The following is a 24,700-nucleotide window of genomic DNA, read 5'->3' on the forward strand; positions in this document are numbered from 1 at the left end:
GAAAAGTTGGGAAAAGAAATGAGAGTGATGCAAGAGAATTATGAAAAAAGAGTCAACAGCTTAGAAAAACAAATTGCCAAGTGCTACACAAATGTTAGCAGCTAATATTCTTGGTCCTACCTGAAATGTTCACATTACTCAGGGTTTTGTTAAGGCACTGAAGGGCAATTAAGCTTCAATTGTTTACTGGAGAGGAGTGATTTTCTAAAGCCATTATTAGTCATTAATAGGTGGATTTGAATAAATTTGTTGGCTTAGCTAGTTGATCTCTTCATGGAGCTCTGAGGGAACAGGGCACCTAGGAACAGGACAGGTGATTTTTGTTTAAGGAGAAGGAGGTTTTCTCTCTCTGGCCCTCAGTTCACTTATCTATAAAATGGGGTGAATATCACTTGAGTTTCTCCATTTCCAGGCCTGTTGTTAGAAAACCACAAAGTGCTATGTAATGATAAGTTATTATTAGTTGTGAGTACTGCAACTTGCATCTTTGCCCAGGAATGTATCAAATTAGGAGGAAGAAGAAGAGAGAAAGAAGAAGGACAAAGAGAAGGCAGAAGAGAAGGCATAGAAGCTAATGGCAGCTTGCTATCCAGTATGGGTGATTGATTCACTCTAAGTTCCTCCCAGTTCTGTGTCTCTGATTCTTACTCACATTCACACACTGCTGGTGAAGGGGCTTAGGTTGAGTGATGGGTTGGGGGCAGTGGTGGGCTAGTAAGTGTTTAACAACCAAGTCTCCAGAAAAAAACTAAATGTACACACAACAAAATTTTAAGTTCAACATATATGATTAACATTGTTGCCATCTTTTTCTTAAGCCTAAACAATGAACAAAACAATAAATCAAGCCCTTCTTTGTAGCTTTTGTCCATTTCGAGGGTGTAAATCCTCACACTGAAAATTTAACAATCAGCTTTCTTAAGCTGGTCTGAGCGCTATCTGTCACATACCTGGCTAGGGATGATAAAGCAGCAAAAAGAGAAAAATGATATCCTGGATAGTAGTAATAATAAAATGATACCTGAAAATTGTTTGTGAATGAACTAAACATTCTATTGTATGTGAGCAAGTCACATATGGTTTTTGCTAGTGGCTTTCTTGCCTTTTTCATCCAAGTAGGCTTTACCTCTGGGAAAACCCTGATGCATATTATTCTCCTCCATTCTTTAAGAGACCCATCTAGACAAGCTGATTTGGGAACTGTTTCCCGTATAGTCATGAGGTATAGTATAGTGGATAAAGAGCCGGCCTCAGAGCCAGGAAGACCCAGGTTCAAGTCTTTCTTCTGATGTATACTGTCTGTATAACTGAAGGTCACTTAAATGCTTGATGTTTGAAGCCACTCTCTCAAGGCTCTAAGTGGCAGAGAAGGTGCTGACTTACACTTGTAGAAGGTGCTTCCTCATCTGAGATTCCCATTAGTAATGAAACCACTGGTTCAGTCTCCTATCCCTATCTCTTTACCTGCTATAACTGGATCCGGTAAAAATCTTTTCTTATTAGAAATGATCTGGTAGAAATACATTAACGGTTGACAGTAACTCCAAGATTCAGGTGTTGAGAAGATTGTTATAGAAAAATGTCAGTTTCTCTGTGTTATGTTCACTGGTGCATCGCAATCTTGAGACGTGGCAGTTATAAACTATTGGACTCCATAAACAGTAGGCTAAGACTGGAAATCAACATGTATAAATTTCTTCAGTATCATGGCAAATACTAGATGACACAGCATGCTAGACTCAGCGTCAGGAGGAGCTAAGTTCAAATCCAGTCTCACACATTTATTAACCGTATGAGTTCAGGCAAGTCGCTTAACCTCTCTTTGCTTCAGTTTTCCCATCTATAAAATGGAGATAATAATTGCACTTACCTCGCAAGCTTTTGTGAGGATCAAATGAGATAATATAGGTAAAACACTTTGCAAACCTTAAAGCACCATGCAAATGTTATAATAATAATAATAATAATACTTATTATCATGTCCCTTATATCTGAAGAAATTGCATTCATTTCTATTCCTTTCTTGGCATTCTTGGGTGCCAGTTATAGAAAAGACCAGTGAACTTATGCACATGGGCTTTGCCAAGTCCCCAACATCTGCCTCTCTCCAGGAAGAAGAGCTGGAAAGAAGTTAGAGTATGAAAAACTATGGCCCAAGATTCAAGGGGACAGATAATGGAAAGAAATTATTAAAGTTGGACATTACTTGATCAATGGGGCCTGCTAAGGCATGGGCTAGTACAGAAATGATAACATCTTCTCCCATAGTCAAACACATATACCATGCCTGGTGGTACTATCCAAAAACATTCACGTTGGCTGAGCGAAAGGGGAGAAGATTCTGCGGGATATACAGAGAACTTGCCAGGACTGGTTCCACCTAAGCCAAGAACCAAGCTGGGCCTGTGCTTAGTAATGGTGATGCTGGAGCTTGGCAGAGAAACAGGGGGACAGGATAATAGAGTGTGCTGGCTCAAGGTTTGTATTAGAAGGCATGTGGTTCAGGAGCCCCAGGGGATGCTTCATATCAACCTTAGCTACCATATTTGTAATGCCAATATTGAGAAGAGAATCTCTCTTGCAGTCTCTTTTATATATGCTTTAATATTTGGAATGGCAGGAGTAGAGACAGCATTGGCTGTTAAGTCAGAAGTCCTGAGTTCAAATCCTACTGTTGATACCACCTGACCCTAGGCTGGCCTCAGATTCCTCAAGTGTAAAAGGAGAGGATTGGAATAGATGGTCTCTGAAGGCACTTTTAGCCCCAGATCTGTGATCCTAAGAAGCCCATAAATGGTTCATGATGAACTGATTTCATTAATGCCAACAGACAACCCTCCCTAGAAGCTTCTTATTCTGTATTATTTTTCTTCATGTTTTCCCATTTAAATCATATAGATCAGGGCCATTTAGACAGGAAGGGGCTAAAGTTTTACCAAACTCAAGGGGAGTTAAAGATGCTGTCTCCAGGACTGATTAGAAACCGAATGCAAAATGGTAGCATTTACATTCTATTTCTGGATACTTTTTAATATCAGTCCTAAGCCAGATCTCCAAGGGGCGAGGGAAGGAGTTCCACAGCATATAAGTATTAAAATGTCTATTCAGGAAATTGGTTATTTATGAGGGCTAACATTGAAACTATCTTTTCAATGCCCCTTCCCAATTCTCCTGATTATCTATTATTTGAAAAGATACATGTGGGGGAAGAATTGACCTAACGACGACCTGTTCTTGATTACACATAGCATTAAATGGAGGAATTATAAGCAGGACCCTCTGGAATCGATTCTTAATGCAGGCAAAGACTATAATGAAAAGGTATGTGGTATGGCCCAGTACACTTATGCAAACCACAGGTCACAGAAAAGGCTGAGTGGAAATTAAAAGAAAATACAACTCAAAGCACATGCCATACACTCCTAGGATGACAGACGGAGGACTGGAAGGGATTGTAAAGTCCCGAAGTCTAAGACTTCACTTTGATAGATGAGGAAACTGAAGGACAAAGAAGTCCAAAGGTTTGCCCAAGATTCCACAGGCAGGGGGAGGCACAGGCGTCACTTGAATCAGGGCCTCTGAAGACAGCGCTTTTTACCTCTTTCTGATGGTGAGTCAGGTACATCCCGGTCCTCCTGATCTGAAGGACCACACCTCATCATCCTTAACCGTTCAAAATCTCAGCCCCATGCTGAGAGCAGGACCAGTAGGATGTGTTCTAGATTCTCTCATTACTCGGTCCTTTTCCTTCTTACTTGTTTGTCCCTCCCTCCCTAGACGTCAAAAGGGTGATAATAATAAAGCCCTCCCTTCCACCTCTTACCTCACAAAGCTGTCATGGGGATTTATGGAGATGAATATTTGCTAAAACACTCTCAGCTCCTCTGAACAGTGAAACACATATAAACACAAGCTCTGGCCTAGTTAGAAGACTCTAGCATCTGCATAAATGGTTGCTTAAACAAATAAGGGTGACCCGGGGCGGCAAGCTTTCCTCCCATCCTTTCTAATGGGTGGCCCAGGCAAAGGGGATTGGTGTCGCAATTTATCATCTCTGGGCACCCACCAATTACTTTATGTCTTATCTCATATGTAAGCTACACAGGAAGGGGGCCTGTACTTGGTATCACTGTAAGTTAATAGGGCAAGGGAAGAGAATTTGTATAATCCCATGAGTGGGGATCCCAGAGGAGGGAAAAAATTAATGAGAATATCAAGTTTTAGGAAGAAGAGATGTGAGGAGAGCACAGTTAATGGTATATCAGTTATTATTAGCACTCATCTAGCCATGGAGATTCTTTCATTAAGAGGATTCTCATTATTGTTTAAAAGTCATTTAAAAAATTGATGATAATACATTCTTTGACAAAAAAATTCTCTGATTGCTTGGTTCAACTGATGAATTTTAATTCTCCATGGTAATGACACTTATAACTGGGATTCCCAGCCTGAAATGAGCTCATCCCTGTTCTGTTTGTTGGAACTAAAAAAAACACACATCTCTAAGTCATTTACTTTATTCACTGCTCAAGTCCCCCCCCCCCCCCCCCCCCCCCCGCACACTACGTCATGAGTCAGAGGTGAGAGCTGGAAAGTCATTAATCTGAAGTAAAATTAATAGGGGAAAAAATCACAGGATAGAGAAAGAGGAGGAGGGAGAGAGAAAGAGAGAGGGGAAAAGGATGGGATAACTCAAAGGAGAAAGCTGGAGAGAGGGGTCTAATGGGGAAGGGAGTGTGCCAAACACAGAACCCAGAATGCTAGATCTCATGACAGATCTAGTGCTAAATGAAATGCTTAACCTTGGAAATGAACAAAATTTCTTTTGGTGAAGAAATATCAATGATTTTGTTTTCCCCCAAGAACAGGAGGTGGTGTTCACACCTGGATTTTCCTGCATGATTAATACCTCATCCCAAAGCTTTCCTTTTAACACTTCTGCTTTCCCTCAGCACCTTTAGCCCAGGATTTCCTTGACCATTAATTTTCAGGGTTTTTAAAAACTTCTGCAAAATGAATGGTTTCTAGTTGCTTATAGTTAGAGGAACTTATGAGAAGTTAGTGAAATGAATGAAACATTTTATCTCTGAGCTAAAAATGAAGTTATATGCAGTAAAAAGAAATTTCTCTAAAACATTTTCACCCACAGAAGTATAATGCTCCTTAACTATGCTCCTGGGTGGGGCCAGGGATGTAATCTGCTTGTACTGAGGGTCATCCATGGCACTGAGTAGGATTTCTCAAGCTGAGGAGTAGGACTCAACTTTGTGCCAATGCTATTTTTTACTCAGGGAGAGGCCAGAAGTATCAAGTCAGACATGTAGAATGTGGGCTCAGTTACCAGGGATACCAGGTTTCTGAGCCAATGGGCCTAAAAGAGAAGGAAGAAATAGAAGGCACCAGAGCTCAGTATGCATGGCCTCGAGTCAGTCAGAAGAGTCCAGTAGAGGACTCCTTTCATTCAGAATTTGTGCTTATTCAAACAGGGGCTGACTGCTGACACTCTCAGCATTGAGTTTATCTCCAAGATCTAAAAGCCTTCTGCTTTTTGAGCTTCTCAAAGCTTTTTTCTCTTGCTTCCAAGGCCATAGTATTGGTGCTAAACTCTCCTCTCCTTCCCACAGTAGTTAATGATCTCCTCTAATTACCTTAAAACTTGCTTGGTTTTTTTGGGGGGGGGCAATTAGGGTTAGGTGACTTGCCCAGAGTCACACAGCTAGTGTCAAGTGTTTGGTCTGAGGCCGGATTTGAACTCAGGTCCTCCTGACTTCAGGGCCAGTGCTTTATCCACTGTGCCACCTAGCTGCCCCAAAACTTGCTTCTTTTTATGTATATTGTGTTTTCTCTCATAGCCAATAAGCACCTTGAGGGAAGGTGCTGCTTTATTTTTGCTTTTGTATCCTCAGCACCTAATATTGCAGCTTAATAAATATTTGTTTCATTGAAATGGCAGGGTATTTGTCTCTAAATATTTATGAGGTTGTCATATGGAAGAATGATTAGATTTATTTTATGCTGTTCTAGATGGCATAACTAGGTCCCATAGGCAGAAGGTAAAGGGAGGAAGATATTCTTTTAATACAGACAGGGCTTCTTAGGATTTTTGTACCATGGACTCCTTTGAAAGTCTACGGAAGCCTAAGGACTCCTTTGGAGAATGTTTTTAAATGCATAAAATAAAATACCTAGGCTTATAATTGTATCATATTTAGATAGTTATTAATATATTAGAAGATAACACCAAAACTTCAGAGGCCTCAGGTTAAGAATCCCTGTGTACTGACAGACTTTTTTTGGCAGTTAAAAGCATCTGAAAATGGACTGCAATGCTTCACAAGGTAGTGAGCTCTCCATCACTGGAATTGCTCATGATGAGACTAAATGATTGTTGGTCAGACATGGCTGAGGGGATTCCTGAATATAATCCACGTAACTCTACAATTCTGTGATTTTCTTAATTTTATCTACCTCATTTCTGATTCTTCTTCACTCATTCAAAACATAGAGCATCATGTTTTACAATGTTTACTATATAGTTGATGTTGGGGGACAGGATTAATACCTATATTACAAATGAATAATATTTTTTTGTATAATGTTGGTGTTTATCTTTATATTTATATTATTTCTGCATGTTGTAATATGATTTGGTCAGGGCTTTGTACATTTTTTGTTTAGTTGATTAGTTGTATCCAACTCTTTGTAACCATATCTGGGGTTTTCATGGCAGAGATACTGAAGGGGTTTGCCCTTTCCTTCTCCATCCTCATTGTAGAGATGAAGAACAGAGGCAAACAGGGTTAAGTGACTTGTCCAGGGTCAAACCTACTTAGTGTCTGAGGCCAAATTTGAATTCAGGTCTTCCTAACTCCAGACCTGGTGCTCTATCCACTGCCAACTAGCTGCCATAATGGACAAATCCCTTAATCTAACTGAGCCTGGGTCAACTTACTTTAACTTAATTACTTTTTGATGGCTCCTTGGTACACTGACTTCACAGAAATTGGGATTTTATACCACTTTCACTTTGTAGACAAGAAAATTATATAACTTCCTTGAGTCATATTGCATATATATATATATATATGTATATATATATGTGTGTGTATATATATATATATATATATATTATATATATATATATATATATATATATATATATGGCGAGCGTGGATTTAGAACTCATTGCCACTAGCTTTCCATCCTGTAGCTTATGGAGCCTGTCAGGGTATAATCGTGGCAGCTCTGTATTCTTACTAGCAGCTTCCTTCTGGTTATCTGCCTCCTCTCCAATTACTCCTGAGTGTACACTTTTTGCTGACTCACCCTTTTTAGATTCATTCAGTCATGGCCAAGTCAAGTTAGAATTTTATTGCTTTTTAGCTAAATGCCACTGGGAGACTTACAGAGCAAAGCGTGGATACAAAATGATTTTGAAAATAAATGATAAGGACCCAAGCAAAGCAAAGTCAGAGTTTAAGTGTAATTATGATTAACACTTGGCGAAAGCTAGTGTTCTTAGCCAAGTCATAGCTTCTCTAGATCTCAGTTTCCTCATTTGTGAAATGAGAAGGGGTCAGGCTGATTTAAAGCTGGTTCTGAATTCTATGATCTTATATTCCCTGTGTAATGGAATTTTAACTTCTATCTAAAGTGGTTTTAGCTTTAATTTTTTAAATAGTCAAAGCAAACCAAGACAAGTGTGTAATCCATGTTGGACAGGATGCATTTTCAAAAAATCTATTTCTTCAGTGGATGCTAATTAAAAATATTTTTCAAAACTCTGATGGACCCCTTGACCCAGTGACACCACTGCTAGGCCTAAACCCAGAAAAGATCAAAGAAAACAGGAAAAATTTCTATATTCACACAAAAATCTATATCAGCTCTTTTTGTGATAGCAAAAGAGTCTACAAACCAAAAGGGATGCCCTTAAATGTAGAGTGGCTGAAGAGATACATGAGTGTAACAATACTACTGTGCGGTAAGAAATGAGAGAATAGATCATTTCAAAGAGACATAGAAAGACCTAATATGTACTGATGTAGAGGGAAGCAAGCAGATTCAAAGACCAATTTATACTATAATGCCATCATTATAAAGATGGACAGTTTTAAGGTCTTTTATAAACTGATGAAGAATGAAATAACCAGAATAACTTACAGGATAACAATGACACTATATAAAGACAAAACCACTTTGTAAGCTGTAAGAACTATGATCAATACAATGACCATCCATGATACCAAAGGATCGATGATGAAATGTACTATTTACCTCTTGACAGAGAAGTGATAGATTTAAGGTGCAGAATGAGACATAGTTATTTTTGTACCCAAAAAACAAGGGAACTGGTTTGCCTGACTATGCATATCTGTTAAAAGCAATTTTCTTTTCTGTTTTTCCCCCAATGGAGTGGGAGATGGGAAGGAGAGAAAACAGATTTCTCTTCATTTGAAAAAAAATAAAAAATAGAAGTGGGGGGGTTTGCTACAGATGTTGAAGGTGGCAAGCACTTTCAAATGAGTTCATTATTTTTAGTTTTGCTTAACTGTTTTACTTTGGTACAAGAGATCTCTCAAGAAGTAGGGGTAATCTGGAAATGTTTGTAACATAAAAGCAAAATCCATCAATAAAGCAAACAAACAAAAAGAATCTCATGGCTACGTCTCCTTCCTCTATCAGTGGACCTTGGAAGCTATTCACATTTTCTCATCCTACAGAATCCTTGTATATGCCCTTCCATAAGTCTTTCATATAAGAAATACTTAGGGTGCTGGAAGCCTTCACTTAGACTTCTGAACATCTTGTGGCTCCTAGCACAAAGTCATAACCAGCCTACCTCCTCTTCTGATCACACTTTTGCTTGATGAGGTCCTTCACATTACTTCTCTTAAGCAAATTTTCATTAGCAATAATTCTATAGCCTACTGATCTCCATTATGCTTCCATGATTAACTTGCTTTTGGGATCACCTGCAATTATGATTCTTTGGATCTATGATTCACCTCACTGGGGGAATAATGGTGTTGAAGAAGACGAGTTTTCATGTTAACCCAGAAGTTTGACAATAAGGATGAAATAAAAATTGCCTTCAAGAAACTCTAAGAGAAGTTCTGTATACATGAGGAAGACGAAAAACAATCATGGAAGGCCTGATAGCTCAGTGGCTATGCTATAATAGGTTTCTGGGCTAGCAGCTCTCCGGCAGGGGCCACTTTCAGTACCGTCAGTGGCTAGACACAGTTGGGGGTGACCTCTTTGAGTTAAAGAAGGATTCTAACAATCACAGCCCTGGCCAGAACCCTCTCATGTCTAGTAGTTATATAATACCATTTGTTATTATGGCTTGTGAATAAAAATGGTTTTCTCTTAACAGTTGATTCAAGGGGTGGCTATGAATTAGCAGCCTAGTTTTAATGACTGTATCACTGAGTCACAGAAATTTATACTTCCTTTTTACCTCAAAGAAAAACTTGACCATCTTTCTTTAATACTATCAACCTGGAAGCTTGACAGTAAGGATTAAAAATTGCTCCTTCCTTCCCACTTGGTTATTGGAAAGGCTCTGAAAGGTAATCAGTCTTGTGAAGCTACACTTTACAGTCTGCATAAAAATGCCATGATTTCCTTTCCTCTCCCCAACCTAATTGTAAGTGCATAATATCACACAGCTGGGGAAATGTAAACTGTAAACATATTCAATATATCATGCTATCACACAAAAGCTGGTTACTAATGGGCACTGGGTGGTTGTCAGGACCAAAAGAAATCTGGAAAACAAGCCTTTTTTTTTTTTTTGCTCTGGAGTAAGAGCCCACTCTTTGGGGCTACCACGTGCCCTGCTTTTCTCTTCCTAGACTGCACTGGAATGCACCAAAGTAAAATGGAATGAAGGATTGTCAACCCATTTTGTGTGTGTGCAAAATTCAGGGGCCCTACCTACAATATGGATTGATTAATATTTTCTTGGATCAGTTCTACACATGACAATGAATTTCATTTCATTCTACTCCCTGTCAAACACACAGAATGACACTCGTATTTCAACATCCTTAGTTCCTAAAGGCAAATGATATTTAGTTTCATCATCTTATTCTATGACCAATATTATCTGCTTTTATATCTTTGATTATCCACGCATAGCTGTCCAGGTTCTGTTCTTATTGTGGATGAAATTGATAGATTTTTTTTTTTGGTCTCCAAAGCTGCCTTACTACTCCTCACTGCCCTCTGATTTGCCCTCAGTTACACTGCTGTAGAAGCTTTAATAATATCCCCTCTTACTTTCCCTTCCTTGCAATGAATGGCTTTCCATTTCATCACTCATTGTGTTTAATTTGCCTACTCCAGATTTCATGCCACCTTCTCTCAGTCTAAGCTCTTCACTGTAAGGCTCTTGAGAGGAAAAAAAAAACCCAGTGCTCTTTGAACGTTTGTCATTATCAGCTCTGTCATAATATTCTTGCATAAATTGTCAGCTCTTTGCAACAGGGACTTTGCTCTTTGAATTCATCTATTGTCTATTCATGGTGCCTTATTACTATTATTTGTTAGCTTTATTTTTGGATGGTTGACAGCTTCAAGTTAAGTCAAAACACAGCCCTTGTCTAGCGTAGCCACTGTGTATCACTTTCAGGAAAAACTGAAGGGTTGTTTTTGTTTTGTTTTTAGAAATCCACATCAGTACGTCCAATTCTCACTCTCACTGAACATCAGACAGACCATCTGTGACCCTGCTGAATAAGGACTACCTTCAACTTACAAAAGGTTTCATTACCTGTCAGCAAGAGTCTGAGGATGATAAGGCTTGTTGATCTTTGCATAAAGCCCTTCCAAGTGATCCTTCTCCGGAGAGAGTGGGGGGCCATCCCGTGGGTAGCCCAATGCACCGACGCTTAGTGGTGATGATGACCTGTAGACACCAGCTGGTACGTAAGTATCCTGGAAATGGTTCACTCGGGCATAATTGGGATCCATTTCATCATCATCCATATCATGAAGGGGTCCTATGAGGCCAGTGGAATAATCAATAAGCCCTCTTGCCTGCTTTTCTCGTAACTCCTGATGTTTTGCTCCAATTCTGAAAAGTGCAGAGTAAGTTAACAGAGATGTGGGTTTAATACAGCAGTAATAATTTTATACCATCACAAAAAAAACATCACCCAAAATATGTACTCATTCCTCTCAGTTTCTCCAGTTGTTTACCTTTCTGTTCATTCCAGATAATCATCAACAGAAATGCCAGGTGCATAAGCCATAGTATTGATTTAAAAGCCCTCCCCTGTATTTATTGCAGGGTCTTCTGGTTTATGACAATGTAATAATTGTAATAATAAATGTAGCATATATATATATATGTATATATATATATATATATTATATATATATATATATATATATATAGTACTTTAAGGGTTTGCAAAGTGCTTTACAAAGATGTAAATATACATGCTAAGTACAAGAGATGTACATGCTATCCTCACAACAAATTATCTCTATTTTCCATATAGGGAAACTGAGGTAGATACCAGCTAAATGACTTGTGTAGGGTCACATGGGTAGAAAGTAATAAGGCCAGATTCGAATTCAGGTCTTCTTGACCCCAGGTCTATCTACTGTACTCCTTAGCTTTCTATATTATGATGATGAGGTGAGTATTTTGACATCTTGCCCATTGATGAGGGATGATTGAAGATTAAGAGGTTGGTTTTCATTAACGCTCATTCATTCAGCGTTGGCTGTGTTTGTGTGAAGAGTGTGTCTTAGGTATAATAGTCTGGAAAGTATTCCTCAATGCAAAGGTTAAAACAGTTAACCTGAATTCCCACACTTTTCCTGAGTTCACCATTTGGCTGCTTCCTGTAGTCTTCTAGAGAAATGAGCTTGCAGAGAATGAATTAAACATGAAGAGGAAGTAGGGAGGCAGCTTGGTCACTAAAAGCAGTAGATCAGAAGTCATTTACAAGAGATTTTAATTTTTTTGGTTACATAAATGGGGAGCCTGGTGCCTCATTATATAGGGGCTAGGGACAGAGTAAAACAGGGAGAAAATTAATAGGATCCTGACAGAGATGAATTGGCACATATAAGTGAATTAAAGACTATTACTGGCAGGACTCCACTGTGATAAAGCCTTAAGTGGTATTTCAAAATGCTGCTGCTAATCAGTGCCATTGTATAACCTATTGGGAATAAGGAAAGGGAAAAAAAATTTTAGAAGAATTTAAAATCCATCTGCAGCTTTAGTTCATCCCGAAACTAGTAGGTATCTTAAATTTTTGGTTACCTGTTAAAATAGTAAAGTTCTTTTGAATGATAATAATGTTGTTGATAGCCTGAGGTAAGCCATATCAAGAAGAAAGTAGGGTAAGGTATTCATTTTTGTCTGAATAAAGTATTATTTGTAAAGGATGATGATATTAGCTCTAGTGGACGAAGAAGCTGACGAGAGAAAGTGGAATGCATCTTAGAGGAAATGAGCAAAAAAGATGGCAGACCTTGGAACTATGAAGGCAATGAAGATAAGACTCTTTTGTAGGTCAAAAGGACCCAGTTCAAAGATTTGTCCAAGGGATTGGAGAAAGGTGGGCTTTTTCACCTGTTTTTTGAACATTTATTTTGAAGGTGCACTTTGCTTCTGGTCTGTGAAATCATAATGTCATCCTCTTTTCTCTTTCTAAAACCAAAAGGCAATTTTTTGCACATTGGAATTGGGTTTCCTTTGAAAAACATCAAACCTTCTAAAAAAGTTGTGAAGCGCTTTCGAATAACTAACCTTTCAAGGTACTTCCTTGCCTAAGAGAAGAAGAATCTGACCCTCCTTTCACCCACCCCAAGTATGTAAGGATAGGAAAGGGAAAAAAAAGATATAAGTGCAGAGCTAAGCCATCATCTCTACTCATCAACACATTTGAAAAATACCAGTAGCTATTATTGCTTTTCTCTTTTGCAGGAGCCAAACTATGAACGCTACAAGTAAGTAATTAGTGAGCAGAGGAAAATATGTGAAAGATAACTACACTCTCCAAGGGATTTGGAATTAAGGTGAAAGAAAGATTACACAGCAGGGCCCTAGTAGAGGGATCCTGCTGTCCTCTTTCCATTCATGTTAGTAGTGTCTTCATGGATATTTGTTTTGAATAATTTTCATAAAGATGCTAACGATCTATTTCTGTAACAAAAACCATCTTTCCAGGGACAATCCAGACTCCATTGTCAGTGAATACTTGCCTAAGATGATAGGGATGGATTTCCCCTGTAAATAAAGCTAAAAACATCAATAAGCTAAGGGGGTAGGATTCTTTTGTGTTGCTGCTGTCCTTCATACACATTTTTGTGAATTCAAATCTGGTCTCAGACACTTACTAGCTCTCTGACCCTGGCCAAGTTACTTAACCCTGTTTGCCTCAGTTTCCTTATCTATAAAATTACCTGGAGAAGGAAATGACAAACCACTCTAGTCTCTAAGTGTTGAATGCTTCTGTGTGTGGTTGTGGTAGACTGAAGATAGAGGCCATGAGAGTTTAAGAGGCTGAAGAATTAAGAGACCCAAGAATAAAGGTTTTTCAGTCTCGCTTTGAAATTACTGGGGAAGAGGATGAGTGAATTGAAGGTACATATCATCTCACCTGAACCTCATAACAGCCCTGTGAGATAGTTACTATTATCCGCATTTTATAGACCAGGAAGCTAAGGAAGAGAGCAGGGAAGGGACATGCCCAGAGTCACACAGCTAGTAAGTGTAATTCAAATTCAGATCTTCCTGATTCCAAATCCAACACCCTTTCCAGAAAGCTACCATTCCGTCTCATGTTATTTTGTGCTACTAGCCTAAAAGTAGACACTGGGAGAGGACAGCAGGGATATTTTTTCAGGGGACGGGTTTCCAGAGGGAGTGGTGGGAAGGGAAGGGAATGGAGCAAATGAGCACAACAATTTGAGGCAAAGTGGTTTAGTTCTAAAAGAATATAAACATCTTTTGTATAACTTTCCCTTTTGACTGGGAGGATATTTTATCCTACCATCAATGTCCAACAAAAGCTATGATTAGGTAGTTATGATTTCCTTTTGTCCCAGGGAAGGGGCCCAGTTTCTTTAAGTTTTCCTCATGAATGCAGCCCCACTAGCATGTAAACCATACCTGCTCAGGGACAATGCTTCCTTTCTTTGTAATATACTCACCAGTCAATACCAGGTTACACGTACTTCTTTATGATCAATGTTCCATCTTTTTTTTCAATGGCCCTATTTTAGCTGCATTAATATTTTTCATTTCTTTCTCACTCTTGTCCAGGAGTCTATAATACTTTCTCAATGATCTTTCTCCTGTCCTTTCTATTTTTCATGTCAATCTAAACAATCTCTGTGGCAGTTAAGAAAACTGTATAGTTGATAACCAGCATCATTTCTCACCTCTCCTCTATTATGCTTTTTTTCTATTCAGGGAACCTGGCATCCTAAAATTTTAATGCTTCAGCCTATATTATTGGCCGAATCCTTAAGAGAAAACAATTGCATATCTCTTCAAAATATTTATTTATTTTTAAAACCTTTTTTTTTAATGGAAGGCCAGTCATTAAGTCCCTCATTCCTGCTGGACAGCATAACCAACAGAAAACACTGTATATCTTTCAGGATGGCTTCCAATGAGGCAAAGCCCATGGGGCAGGTAACTCAGTAAAGTTTATAGCAGTTATCCACCCAGATCAGACTAAACCCAGATGGTTTGGATGGGCCCAGGGGGCCAAGTCTTCTCCCATTTTATCCCTGTAGGATAGGTCTGTAGGAACTTAGTTTGATTCTAAACCTAAACTAGAGAATACTCTGGCTAATTCTGGGCCCACCCAAGTGAAGAGGAAAATCTCCTACAGGGCTTCAGAGACATCCTGGCCTCCTAGAAGACAACACATTGTTATTTCTTGGAAAGTGAATCTGTTCTTTATTCCAATACGACAGCCATTTAAAATTCCTACCTTTTGGTTACATTTTTAAATCACACTAACTGGTGGTATCTTTCATTAACTCCTTACTACCCCTAATTCTACCACCTTGATAGAATCTCAATTCAGTGAAATCTCTTATTTCTACTACTACAACTTACATTTTCCTAAAATCCATACCTTTTCTGGACCCATCAAATTTTCTATTTGAAAATTAGCAAATGGTAGCTAAAAGTAGCTAATTGATTATAGTTCCTGTAATTTTCTTGGCATTTCCCCAAATATACAGTATTTGCCCATAAATGTTTAGTAAATATCTTCATTTTCTCCTTGTGAAACTGGCCCTGAAGCAGACTAAAACTGCTAATGAGTGTTTAGCACCTTTTCTAGAAATGATTACTTCCCCTATAGCAATTCCATACACAGAGGTCCCTATACAAAATACTATTAAGTATTTAACACCTTTTAGAGATGCCCTTTAGCTGATGTGCGGACTAATATTTAGGAGGGAACTGTAATAATCTGTCCCTTGAGAAGGCTGGGATGGTTGCCTGGGACAAGGAATGCCTATTTTATTCAGTGTCTTCAAAATGTTTTATTACTAGTATTATTGTTGATATTAAACTATGACAAGCAATGTTCTAGTTAATTTATTAACTTCCCCCAATTGACATTTTCCTACTGTTTTCAATGTCTTTCTGGAAATCATGGGAAGGAGAAGGGATTAGAAAAGTTGGAAAGAGAACACAGAAACATCACCTTCAAAGTCTGGTCTGTCAAGATGCAGACATACATTTCTGGATATGGCCAGTATAGCAATTTGTTTTGCTTAACTATATATATATGTATTTGTTAGAAAGGTTTTGTTGGTTTTTTCTATTTTCCTTCCCATGTGGAAAAGAAGGGGAGAGGTAGAGAAAGTTAATGCTTATTGAAATAAAAAAAAGTTACACTATATGTGTGTCTCATCTGTATTTTAGGAGCAAAGAGAGATATTTGTGTTTATTCATAATAAATTCTCTGAGATGGAGGGACTCCTCAAAGCATATTCCTAACATGTGGTGCCGTGGTCTTTGTCTGAAGACCCAGGGAGAGGGAATTCCACTTTTGCATAGCTTTAACTGTTTTGAAGTTTTTCCCATGCATCAGAAAAAAACTGTTACAAGGGTTTACCCCCCTCCCCAAGTGTGTAGGGGAGGTCAAAGAGAAAGAAAGCAAATACTTGTTAATTGAAAATAAATTAATTGCAAAACCTAAATTGGCCTCTTTGAAACTTCCATCCCTGGGGGGCAGGGGAGGTTAAGATGTCCTTAGCCATAATTGTACTTGCCATGAAACATAAAGGGATGAGGATAGCTCACTGTGGTTCACTTTGGAGCATTGCTAGTTGACATAAACTTCCTGAAGAGGAAAAGGAAAAAGCCACAGAGAATGAAAGGAAACTAGTTATATTTCCGTTCCTGTCCCTCCAAAGCATTTTTGGTCCTTCTTTTCTGCCACCTGATAATCCACACCCAGCTAGCTTCCACCCTTTGGCTTCCTTGCTCTTTCTCTCTTTGAAGTGGTGGAAGAAAGATGGCCAAGAATAGGGGCACTGAGAATTGCAGAGTGTAAGTGCTACTATTTTATGTGCTTATTTAGAATGGAAAGCCAATCTTCCTAAATATCCTACTCTATTTTATGTAGAAACCTGGTGTCAAGAACTATGTAGGAACTACCTTTCTTCAATGGGGCATAGGAAGGCTCCAATGAGCATAACATCAAGGCTACAGGTAAACAAGGCAGCATGCCTTTTGTACCTAACATCTGTCTGCTAGTCAATAGCATTTCCTGGATATCTGCTGTGTCAAGGGTTGCTCATGGCACTGTGGCGCAAGAGATGTAGTCCTTATTCTCTTTTCCTATTTATACAGCAGCTTTATTCAGGGGGTTAAAAAAATCCTTCAGACCTGCAAAAACAGCTTACTCAACCAAAGCATTTTCAGCAGTCCCTTTCCATTACGGTTGTCATCCCTGGCTCCACTAATCATGGAGTTAGATGCATCCATGCCCTGAACAGATTGCATAGTGTCTTCCCAAGAGTACAAATGTATGCCTGATGATGGAGTCAGTCAGTCAACAGCATTTACTGAACACCTGCTGCCTTTACAATGATGCAAGATAGATAGAAACAAATGTACCAGACAAATGCCCTTTCCACTGAGCCATGATGATGGGTGGTCAGAGGAACATGGAAGGCTCCCTATGCCACCATCTTTACCCAAAGACAGTGCTAGAAGAGCTAGAAGGTGGTAGATGAATGGGGAAAGGGATCTCTAGGAACCACTAAATTCCTGCCCACTCTCACAGAAGGTATAGGGGAAGAGAAAGTGTAGGAATCTACTTTTCAGAATTTCCCTGTCCAAGTTCTGGGAAAAGGGCTAAGATTAAATCTTAGGCTTCCAGAAGAAGGCATCAAGTTTCTGGGTGAAGATTTTGGATTTTATATGATGGTACTGGACCTGTGGGTAGATAAGCTAGCTATCTGTTTTCTGATGATGGGCCCAGTTAAATTTGGGAAGGTTCCTTACTAAATTGACTACAGGGTGATGCATTTTTTGGACATCATAATTCTCAAAGATCACCTACTAAATCACAGAAGAAGTGTGATCTGCCTAGCCACAGATACTTGCCATGTGACAGGTAAGTGAGAGCCATTAGAGGAGCTTGAGCAGGTAAGCATAATGTCTCATTTGCCTTCATCTATCCATCCATCAATTCATATTATAATTTGTAAAAATTCATTCATGTCCATTGTCATCTTTCATTTATGCATTCCCAGTTTGGGTCATTATTTTCTCATTGGATTTATCTGGTCCTTAGCCTACCTGAGGGCTACATGTGGTTATGGGAAACCTATCCTATGAGCCAGATCATTCATCTGTTGGCTTAACAATGGGCAACATGCCAAGCTCATCTCCCTTTGACATTGCAAATTGTTAAAGGAAGTGATAGGACAAAATTGGTGTTTGTATAATGGAATAGAGCAAGGGGGAAAAAAAGGTATAGAGGACTGTTGCTATCATCCAAAGCTTCCTAGAAAATAGTTATTTCAGGGAAAAACAAACCTTACATTTCCTAGTACTACCACTATCAAAAGGTGGAACGAGAGCAGCTTTCTTTCTTTTTTTCTTCTTCTTCTGATCAGCGGTAAATTCATGGTACATCTGATAACAATTTAAAAAAAGCAATATGAGCAAAGGGGGAATTTGGTGTATCTATAGTTTTACCAAGTAGGGCTGGCTTAAAAGTCTTTAAGCCTTTTCTAATTTGTCAGTGTAGAGGCCGATAGGTTTCTACTAACTAGTACTGCTACAGCATGGTAATATGGGAATGAAATCTGAACCCTTTGCATTGGGTGAAGAAAAGGAATAGAAAACATATGGTGGAACAGCTTCTAACAGGTAAAACATTGTTTTATAACGTAGATCGAAGAATCTAAATGTCAGTATTCAATGTCAAATCTAATAATGATGTTAATGGTATCATTTTTGTGTGTGTATGTGAAACTCTTAACTAAACAGGCCATGTCAGCTGTCACCTCTAACAAATCCTAGAATCTCTCTATGAGAATTCTGGGTGTCCAATTTCTAAATCATAGCAAATCCTTGATCCCATCCCCTCCCACATCTTCTCCAGGGTCCTGCTACAGAAATCAGCCCTTCTCTCTCAGGCATCATCAATCTTTCTCTCCATTGGCTCTTTTCCATTTTCTTACAAAAAACATGTTATTAGATTTCCACAATCCTAAGGAAATCTTTCCCTGGACCCTTCTACTATATGTAGCTACTGTCCTAATTTCTCTGTCTAACTACTATCCCAATTTCTCTACTCCTTTTAACTGCCCAACTTATTGAAAAGTTGTCTACTGTTGATGCCTCTAATTCTGTCTCATTCTCTCCATCACAAATGGCCTTCTAAGTATGGATCAATTCTCTGCTCCTTGTGTTAATTTTGGCTTAACAATTAACACCAAGAAAACACAGGTTCTCCACAAGCCAGCATCACACCAGCCATATGTAGAATCATCAGTTACAGCAAATGGAGAAGTTCTGAATACTGTGGATAAGTTCACTTACCTTGGCAGTACACTTTCCAGGGATGTACACACTGATCATGAGGTTCAAACATGCGTTGCCAGAGCTAGCTCAGTGTTTGGGACGCCTCGAAGGAAGGTGTGAGAGAGAAGAGGTAATAGACTGCTTACCAAACTGAAGGTCTACATAGCCATTGTGCTGAGCTCATTGTTGTATGCCTATGCAACTTGGATGGCCTACCAGCACCATGCCAGGAAACTGAATTGCTTCCATTTGAATTGTCTTAAGAAGATTCTGAAGATCACTTTGCAGGATAAGATTTCAGACACTGAAGTCCTTTCTTGAGCTAAATTTCCAAGCATTCAAACTCTACTGCAGAAAGAGCAACTCTGATGGGCTGGCCACATTGTTCAAATGCCAAATGTATGCTTACCTAAAAGAAAAGACTCTCTCTCTCTCTCTCTCTCTCTCTCTCTCTCTCTCTCTCTCTCTCTCTCTCTCTCTCTCTCTCTCTCTCTCTCTCTCTCTCTCTCCCTCTCTCTCTCCCTATATGTAAATATAGATATAGTAGGTATAAATATAAATAGATAAATGCTAGCTATTATTTCTCTTTCTGATCATCTTCCTTCTGATTTCTTAAGGTAGATGTTTTATTCTTTGCTTCTCTCCTTACACTTTCATCTTGGCAATCACCTTCACTTCTATAGCTCCCCCTTTCACACTAACACTGATGACTTTCAAAACTTTGCCCCCAGCCCTGACCTTTCTCCTGAGCACAGGGGCTGCATCTTTAATTGACTATGTGAATCATAAGAACCTCAGAAAGAAAGGGCCTCTCACAGATTCTTTAGTCCAGCTTATACCTGAATAAGGATCCCCTCTACAGCATGCCAGGAAAAAATCATTCAGTTTTTGCTTGAAGACCTCGAATGATCAGAGGCAGATTCCCAAGGAAACCCATTTCACTTTTGGATAGCTCTGATTATTATGAGTTTTTTTCCTTAAAGCAAGCCTAAATCTGTTTATAACTTCCATTTTGGTGTCTGGTTCTGACTTCTAGGACCAAGCAGAAGGCAATCCATTTTCCAGATGACAGCTCTTTAAATACTTGAATACAATTGTCATGCCTCCCCTATAGTCTCCTTCCCAGGAACCATCCCAAGGTCCTTTAAATGATCTTATGCTATGATCTTGAGGCCTTTAGCTATCTGGGATTGCTTCTTCAAGATACTCTCCAGATTATTAATGCCCTTCCCAAAATATGGCACCCACACCAGAAGAATGCTGGCAGCCCTCAGTCTTGAGTACTGGTCAGCAATTGGGAGTCACCAACAAAATGATGACCTTTGTTTTAGGGAGAAACATGGGTTGATTAAAAGAGTTTTGCTTTCATGGAACTTATTAACAATGTTATGCAGGGGAAAGCCTAAATATGGAATACTGATTTTCTGTATTTTTAAAAGAACCAATCTTTAGCCTTTTTAATGCATAATATTCTCACCTCCCTTAGTAGAACTAGAGTGGCCTACTTGCAATTAACATAGAAGTCTCTCCAAAGATTTTCTTGGTTCATTAAAATAATATGCATATTCTAATACTCATTTGTCCCTGAAATAATAACAATTCTCTTTTAATAAATTAATTATGATTTTAATGAATGAAATTTGCATTCATATTTCTGCTTTTAGGTCTTCCTAGGAGTCAGCATGCAGCTCCAGTGAAGCAGGGTCCCTTTCATGGAACAAGGAAACTGCTGAATGGCATGTCACACTGGGCAGTGTTTAATCTGGCACAGACCAGGAGAAGCCAAGTCAAGGACAGAGTCACTGTTCTCATGAGATCTTAATGTGAACATAAAGCAGGCAGGAGAAGACGCTTTCAAATTGAGATTTCACACGTCAGTAAATTTCATATGCCCCACCAGACAATGCAAGTGCTAGGCTCAGAATAGGAGCTTTTAATAAATGGAGGAAAGCCTTTATTAACTGGAATGCTAAGGGATTTAACTAGAATGTTGTGTGAAACAGGATTTTCTGATAAACTAAGTGTTGGGTACAAAACTCTTTCAGGTTCTTAGTATCTTAAATCTTCCTAACGTGTATTTTCTTGGTTTAGCAATCAGGAGCTTTGGGACCATATTTTCGTAACCAAAGATGGGGACACATTGTCTGACAATAGATAGTACTTTTTGAAAAACTCCATTAAAATGAAGCTTTCTTTCCTGAAAAATGGAATTGTCCTGGGACAGTTGGTTGCTCCAAGTACTGTGAACACAACCCTTTTTTTTTATGACTCATTATCATCAAAGTTCATTGTTCTGAATATCAAGAAGGAGAATCCATAGGAGCTGCACCTTACTGGACTCTGGTATTAGGATACCTCTGGAAGAACGCTCATTTTTATTGTGATTTAACTCTTTAACTCAAAAAAATCAGTTTCATTAATCACTGTGGTTAATTGGGGGCTTTTGTTGTATTTGTAGGTTAAAAAATGATGAAAATGTTAGTCTATCTTAAGTATATTAACTATTACTTCTAGTGCACCTGGATCCATGACATCTTTAATTGTGTGTATGTGGCAGAAGAGAACAACTGGTCATTTTGGAAGCTGCAGTGTCAGGAAAGGCCACTGGTCTGGGAATTGGGAGACCTGGTTTTAATCTTGACTCTACCACTTACTATTTGGGCAGTCCTCAGTTTTCTTATCTGCAAAATGGGGATCCTAATATTTGCACTACACTTAGCATCATATGACCATAGATTTAGGGTCAAAAGAAACCTCAGAGATGATCTAGTCCAAGCTTTATTTCACAGATGAGGAAACTGAGGCCCAGGGATCTTAAGTGACTTGCCCACCATCACCCAGGTAAATGTTCAAGGTAGAATCTGAAGCCAGACATTCTGATTGAAGAGGCAGTGCTATTTTCATATACCTCCAACTTCATAAAATATTTGTATACATTGTGTTTGGTTGTGGCTGCTGTCTTTGCCCATTTTTCCTGGGTCATTGACCAAGAGTTGTTTGAACAATAAACAGTAAAACCAGGAATAGGATACCTTACCAGCTAAAGGTGGTTTCCTACTCCCAACTCTGAGGCAATCACTCAAAGAAAAGGCTATAACATCAATTCCATGCTGCCCTGATAACTATTCCATTTGGAATCACTGATTGGCCCAGAATACGCATAAGGCAAGGCTTCTGCTCAGGATGTCAGCAATGGTGGAAGGCCATCACCCAAGTCAATGTTCCAAAGAAAATATCCTTAATGTTGGGAGGCATCCATTCTCAGTCAACATCCACACATCTGCTGGTTCCTTCAAAATATCCAAATGTCATGATTGGTTGATCAATAATATTTAAGAAGGAAATTCAGATTGACCTATTGCTAATGGCTTGACTGGTACAGCCATAAAGGCATTAACATTTGATGAGAGAAAGTGGTCAGCTGGGGGTAGCCCACAGATTCTGGCAAAGGACTAGATCCCCCTCCCTAAAGTCTTTCATTTCAAAATTCCAGGTACTTGGCCTATATCTAGATTCTATGATAAACCTCTATGTACATATTTCTTCAAGTGCTTATCTCTTTGAATCACCCTGGTATATCCTGGGGATGGGTTATCAGCCATCCTATGGGGAAGAGGGCAATACAAATAGTGGGAAGCAGCCTCCTTCTTTAAAAAAAAATCTCTTAGATTTTTTTAATGTTATTTTCTAATGGTATGTCAGGAAGCTAGTAGATAGAGTTCAGGGCCTGAAGTCAACAAGACTCATCTTCCTGAGTTCTTAGACACTAGTTGTGTGACCCTGGGTAAGTCCTTTAACCTAGTTTGTCTCAGTTTCCTCACCTGTAAAATGAGATGAAGAAAAAAATGGCAAATCACTGTAGTATCTTTCCCAAGAAAACCCAAAATGGGGTCAAGAAGAGTTGGACACAACTGAAAACAACTGAACAACAACATGGCAGGAGGGGTGTTAAACTAGAAGTCAGAAGACAAGGGCTTAATTGTTAGTTCTTTCATTAACAGGTATGATCTTGGGAAAGACATAGCAATGTAACAAGTATTTATTAAACATATACTAAGTATGGGGGACTGCATGAAGCTCAGGGGACACAAAACCAGAAATCCAACTCCTGGTCTTGATAAGTTCCTTTTATAATGAAAGATTTAAAATTTTATCTTCTGAGTTCTAAATTTATCTCGCTTATAAGATGATGGGGTTGGCCTAAAATATTTTTTTTTCCTCAGGTGTTTTTTAGCTTTAAAAATCTATGAATCTATAAGCCTTTATTCTTTTCTAGTTTATAACTAAAATACCATTTATCATTTAGGTGCTTAATAATTTAAGTTACTTCACCCCACTTGAAAAAAATTTGGTGCTTGATTAAGTTGTATTTTATAATTGAGTTTAATGATTTCATTGCAAAGTACTTAGAGATGTATAGATGATAAAAGGAGTCTGTGTGTGAATGGAACAGCTCTAAATCTTAGTTTCTGCTATAAATAGACAAAATAATCAAAGCCAAGAATGAATCAAAGGAAAAAGCATCTACCCAATCTGTCTCAATGGCACCCCTTTATATATATATATATATGTTTTGTCAGTTATACCTCCAATTTGAGGAAGTAAGGGAGTATCTAGAGGTCAGAAAAACCAGAGAAAGGAAATAAAAGAAGTTAGCTCTCTAGATGATAAAAAATATTAAAACTCATTAAATTACAAATCTTTTCCTGAAGGTTATATGTTATCAGAACTGAAATTGAAGCTGTGTTCAGCTGAACTGGCCAACAACTGACCTTAGATAAGAGGAAGGTGAGAAATAAAGGAAAGAAAAAAGAAGGCATTAGAAGAATAAAAGATGAGAAAGATCAGCAGTGGCTTATCCAAATGAGCACTGCCAATTAAGACCAAGTATACTCCTGGGATTTTATGATTAACACAAAATACAGAGGAGAAGACAAAGATTTCAGTTTAATTTCATGCCTACAATTCTTAGACTCTACAGGCCCTAGCACAATGTTGGATATGAAATAGTTTCCCATAAAATAGCCACTGGTCCATAGCAAGGCAGTACAGTGGAGAGAGTGTTGGACAGGGGAGTCAGGAAGACCTAAGTATAAATAGACCTCATGCATTTACAAGTGGAGTGTGTCCCAGACAAGTCATTTAACATCTTTCATCCTCAATTTCTTCATCTATAAAATGGTGATAATAACAGCACAAATCTCACAAGGTTGTTGTGAGGTTCAAGTGAGTTAAAATATATAAAATGTTCTGCTTGAAGCATTATATAAATGTTAGCTTTTATCGTAATTACAATTACTAGTGACAATTAAAATCAAATAAATAACTACTTATTAAGTACGTACTATGTGTTAGACACTGATTATTTTTTAACGGAAGAGTAATTGACTCTGTAAGCTATTTTGCCCACAGAGGCCAAAGAATTTTTTGTAGTTATATGTTCCAGAATAGAATATTATGAGGATGAGTGAGGACCCAAGAATCAGTTTACCATATAATGTGCTGTCTGTACAGGAAGCTACTGAACTACCACTACCAGGGACATAAACATATGGTTATTTTCTAGTAGTCATTCCATATTCTCTAAACTCATCTTTCTCGTGGTCAACAGCTGTCTGGGGTATGGCCACAGAACAGGGCAAAGTTAACCATCCCATA

At 38.6% G+C, this 24,700-nt stretch overlaps 1 protein-coding gene across 5 annotated transcripts in view; it reads right to left on the minus strand.

Annotated features, from left to right (window-relative positions):
* Positions 1-24,700, minus strand: part of PARD3B (par-3 family cell polarity regulator beta) — a 1,305,457-nt gene that overhangs the window by 175,638 nt on the left and 1,105,119 nt on the right. For all 5 annotated transcript variants that reach the window (XM_020972847.2, XM_020972848.2, XM_020972849.2 and 2 more), the window contains one exon: positions 10,781-11,083. In XM_020972847.2, the coding sequence (XP_020828506.1) occupies positions 10,781-11,083 (303 nt within the window). The remainder of the gene's footprint in view (positions 1-10,780; positions 11,084-24,700) is intronic.

The sequence above is a fragment of the Phascolarctos cinereus genome, unplaced genomic scaffold, assembly GCF_003287225.1.
Source record: "Phascolarctos cinereus isolate Bilbo 61053 unplaced genomic scaffold, phaCin_HiC Scaffold_7;HRSCAF=346, whole genome shotgun sequence".
NCBI lineage: Eukaryota > Metazoa > Chordata > Mammalia > Diprotodontia > Phascolarctidae > Phascolarctos > Phascolarctos cinereus.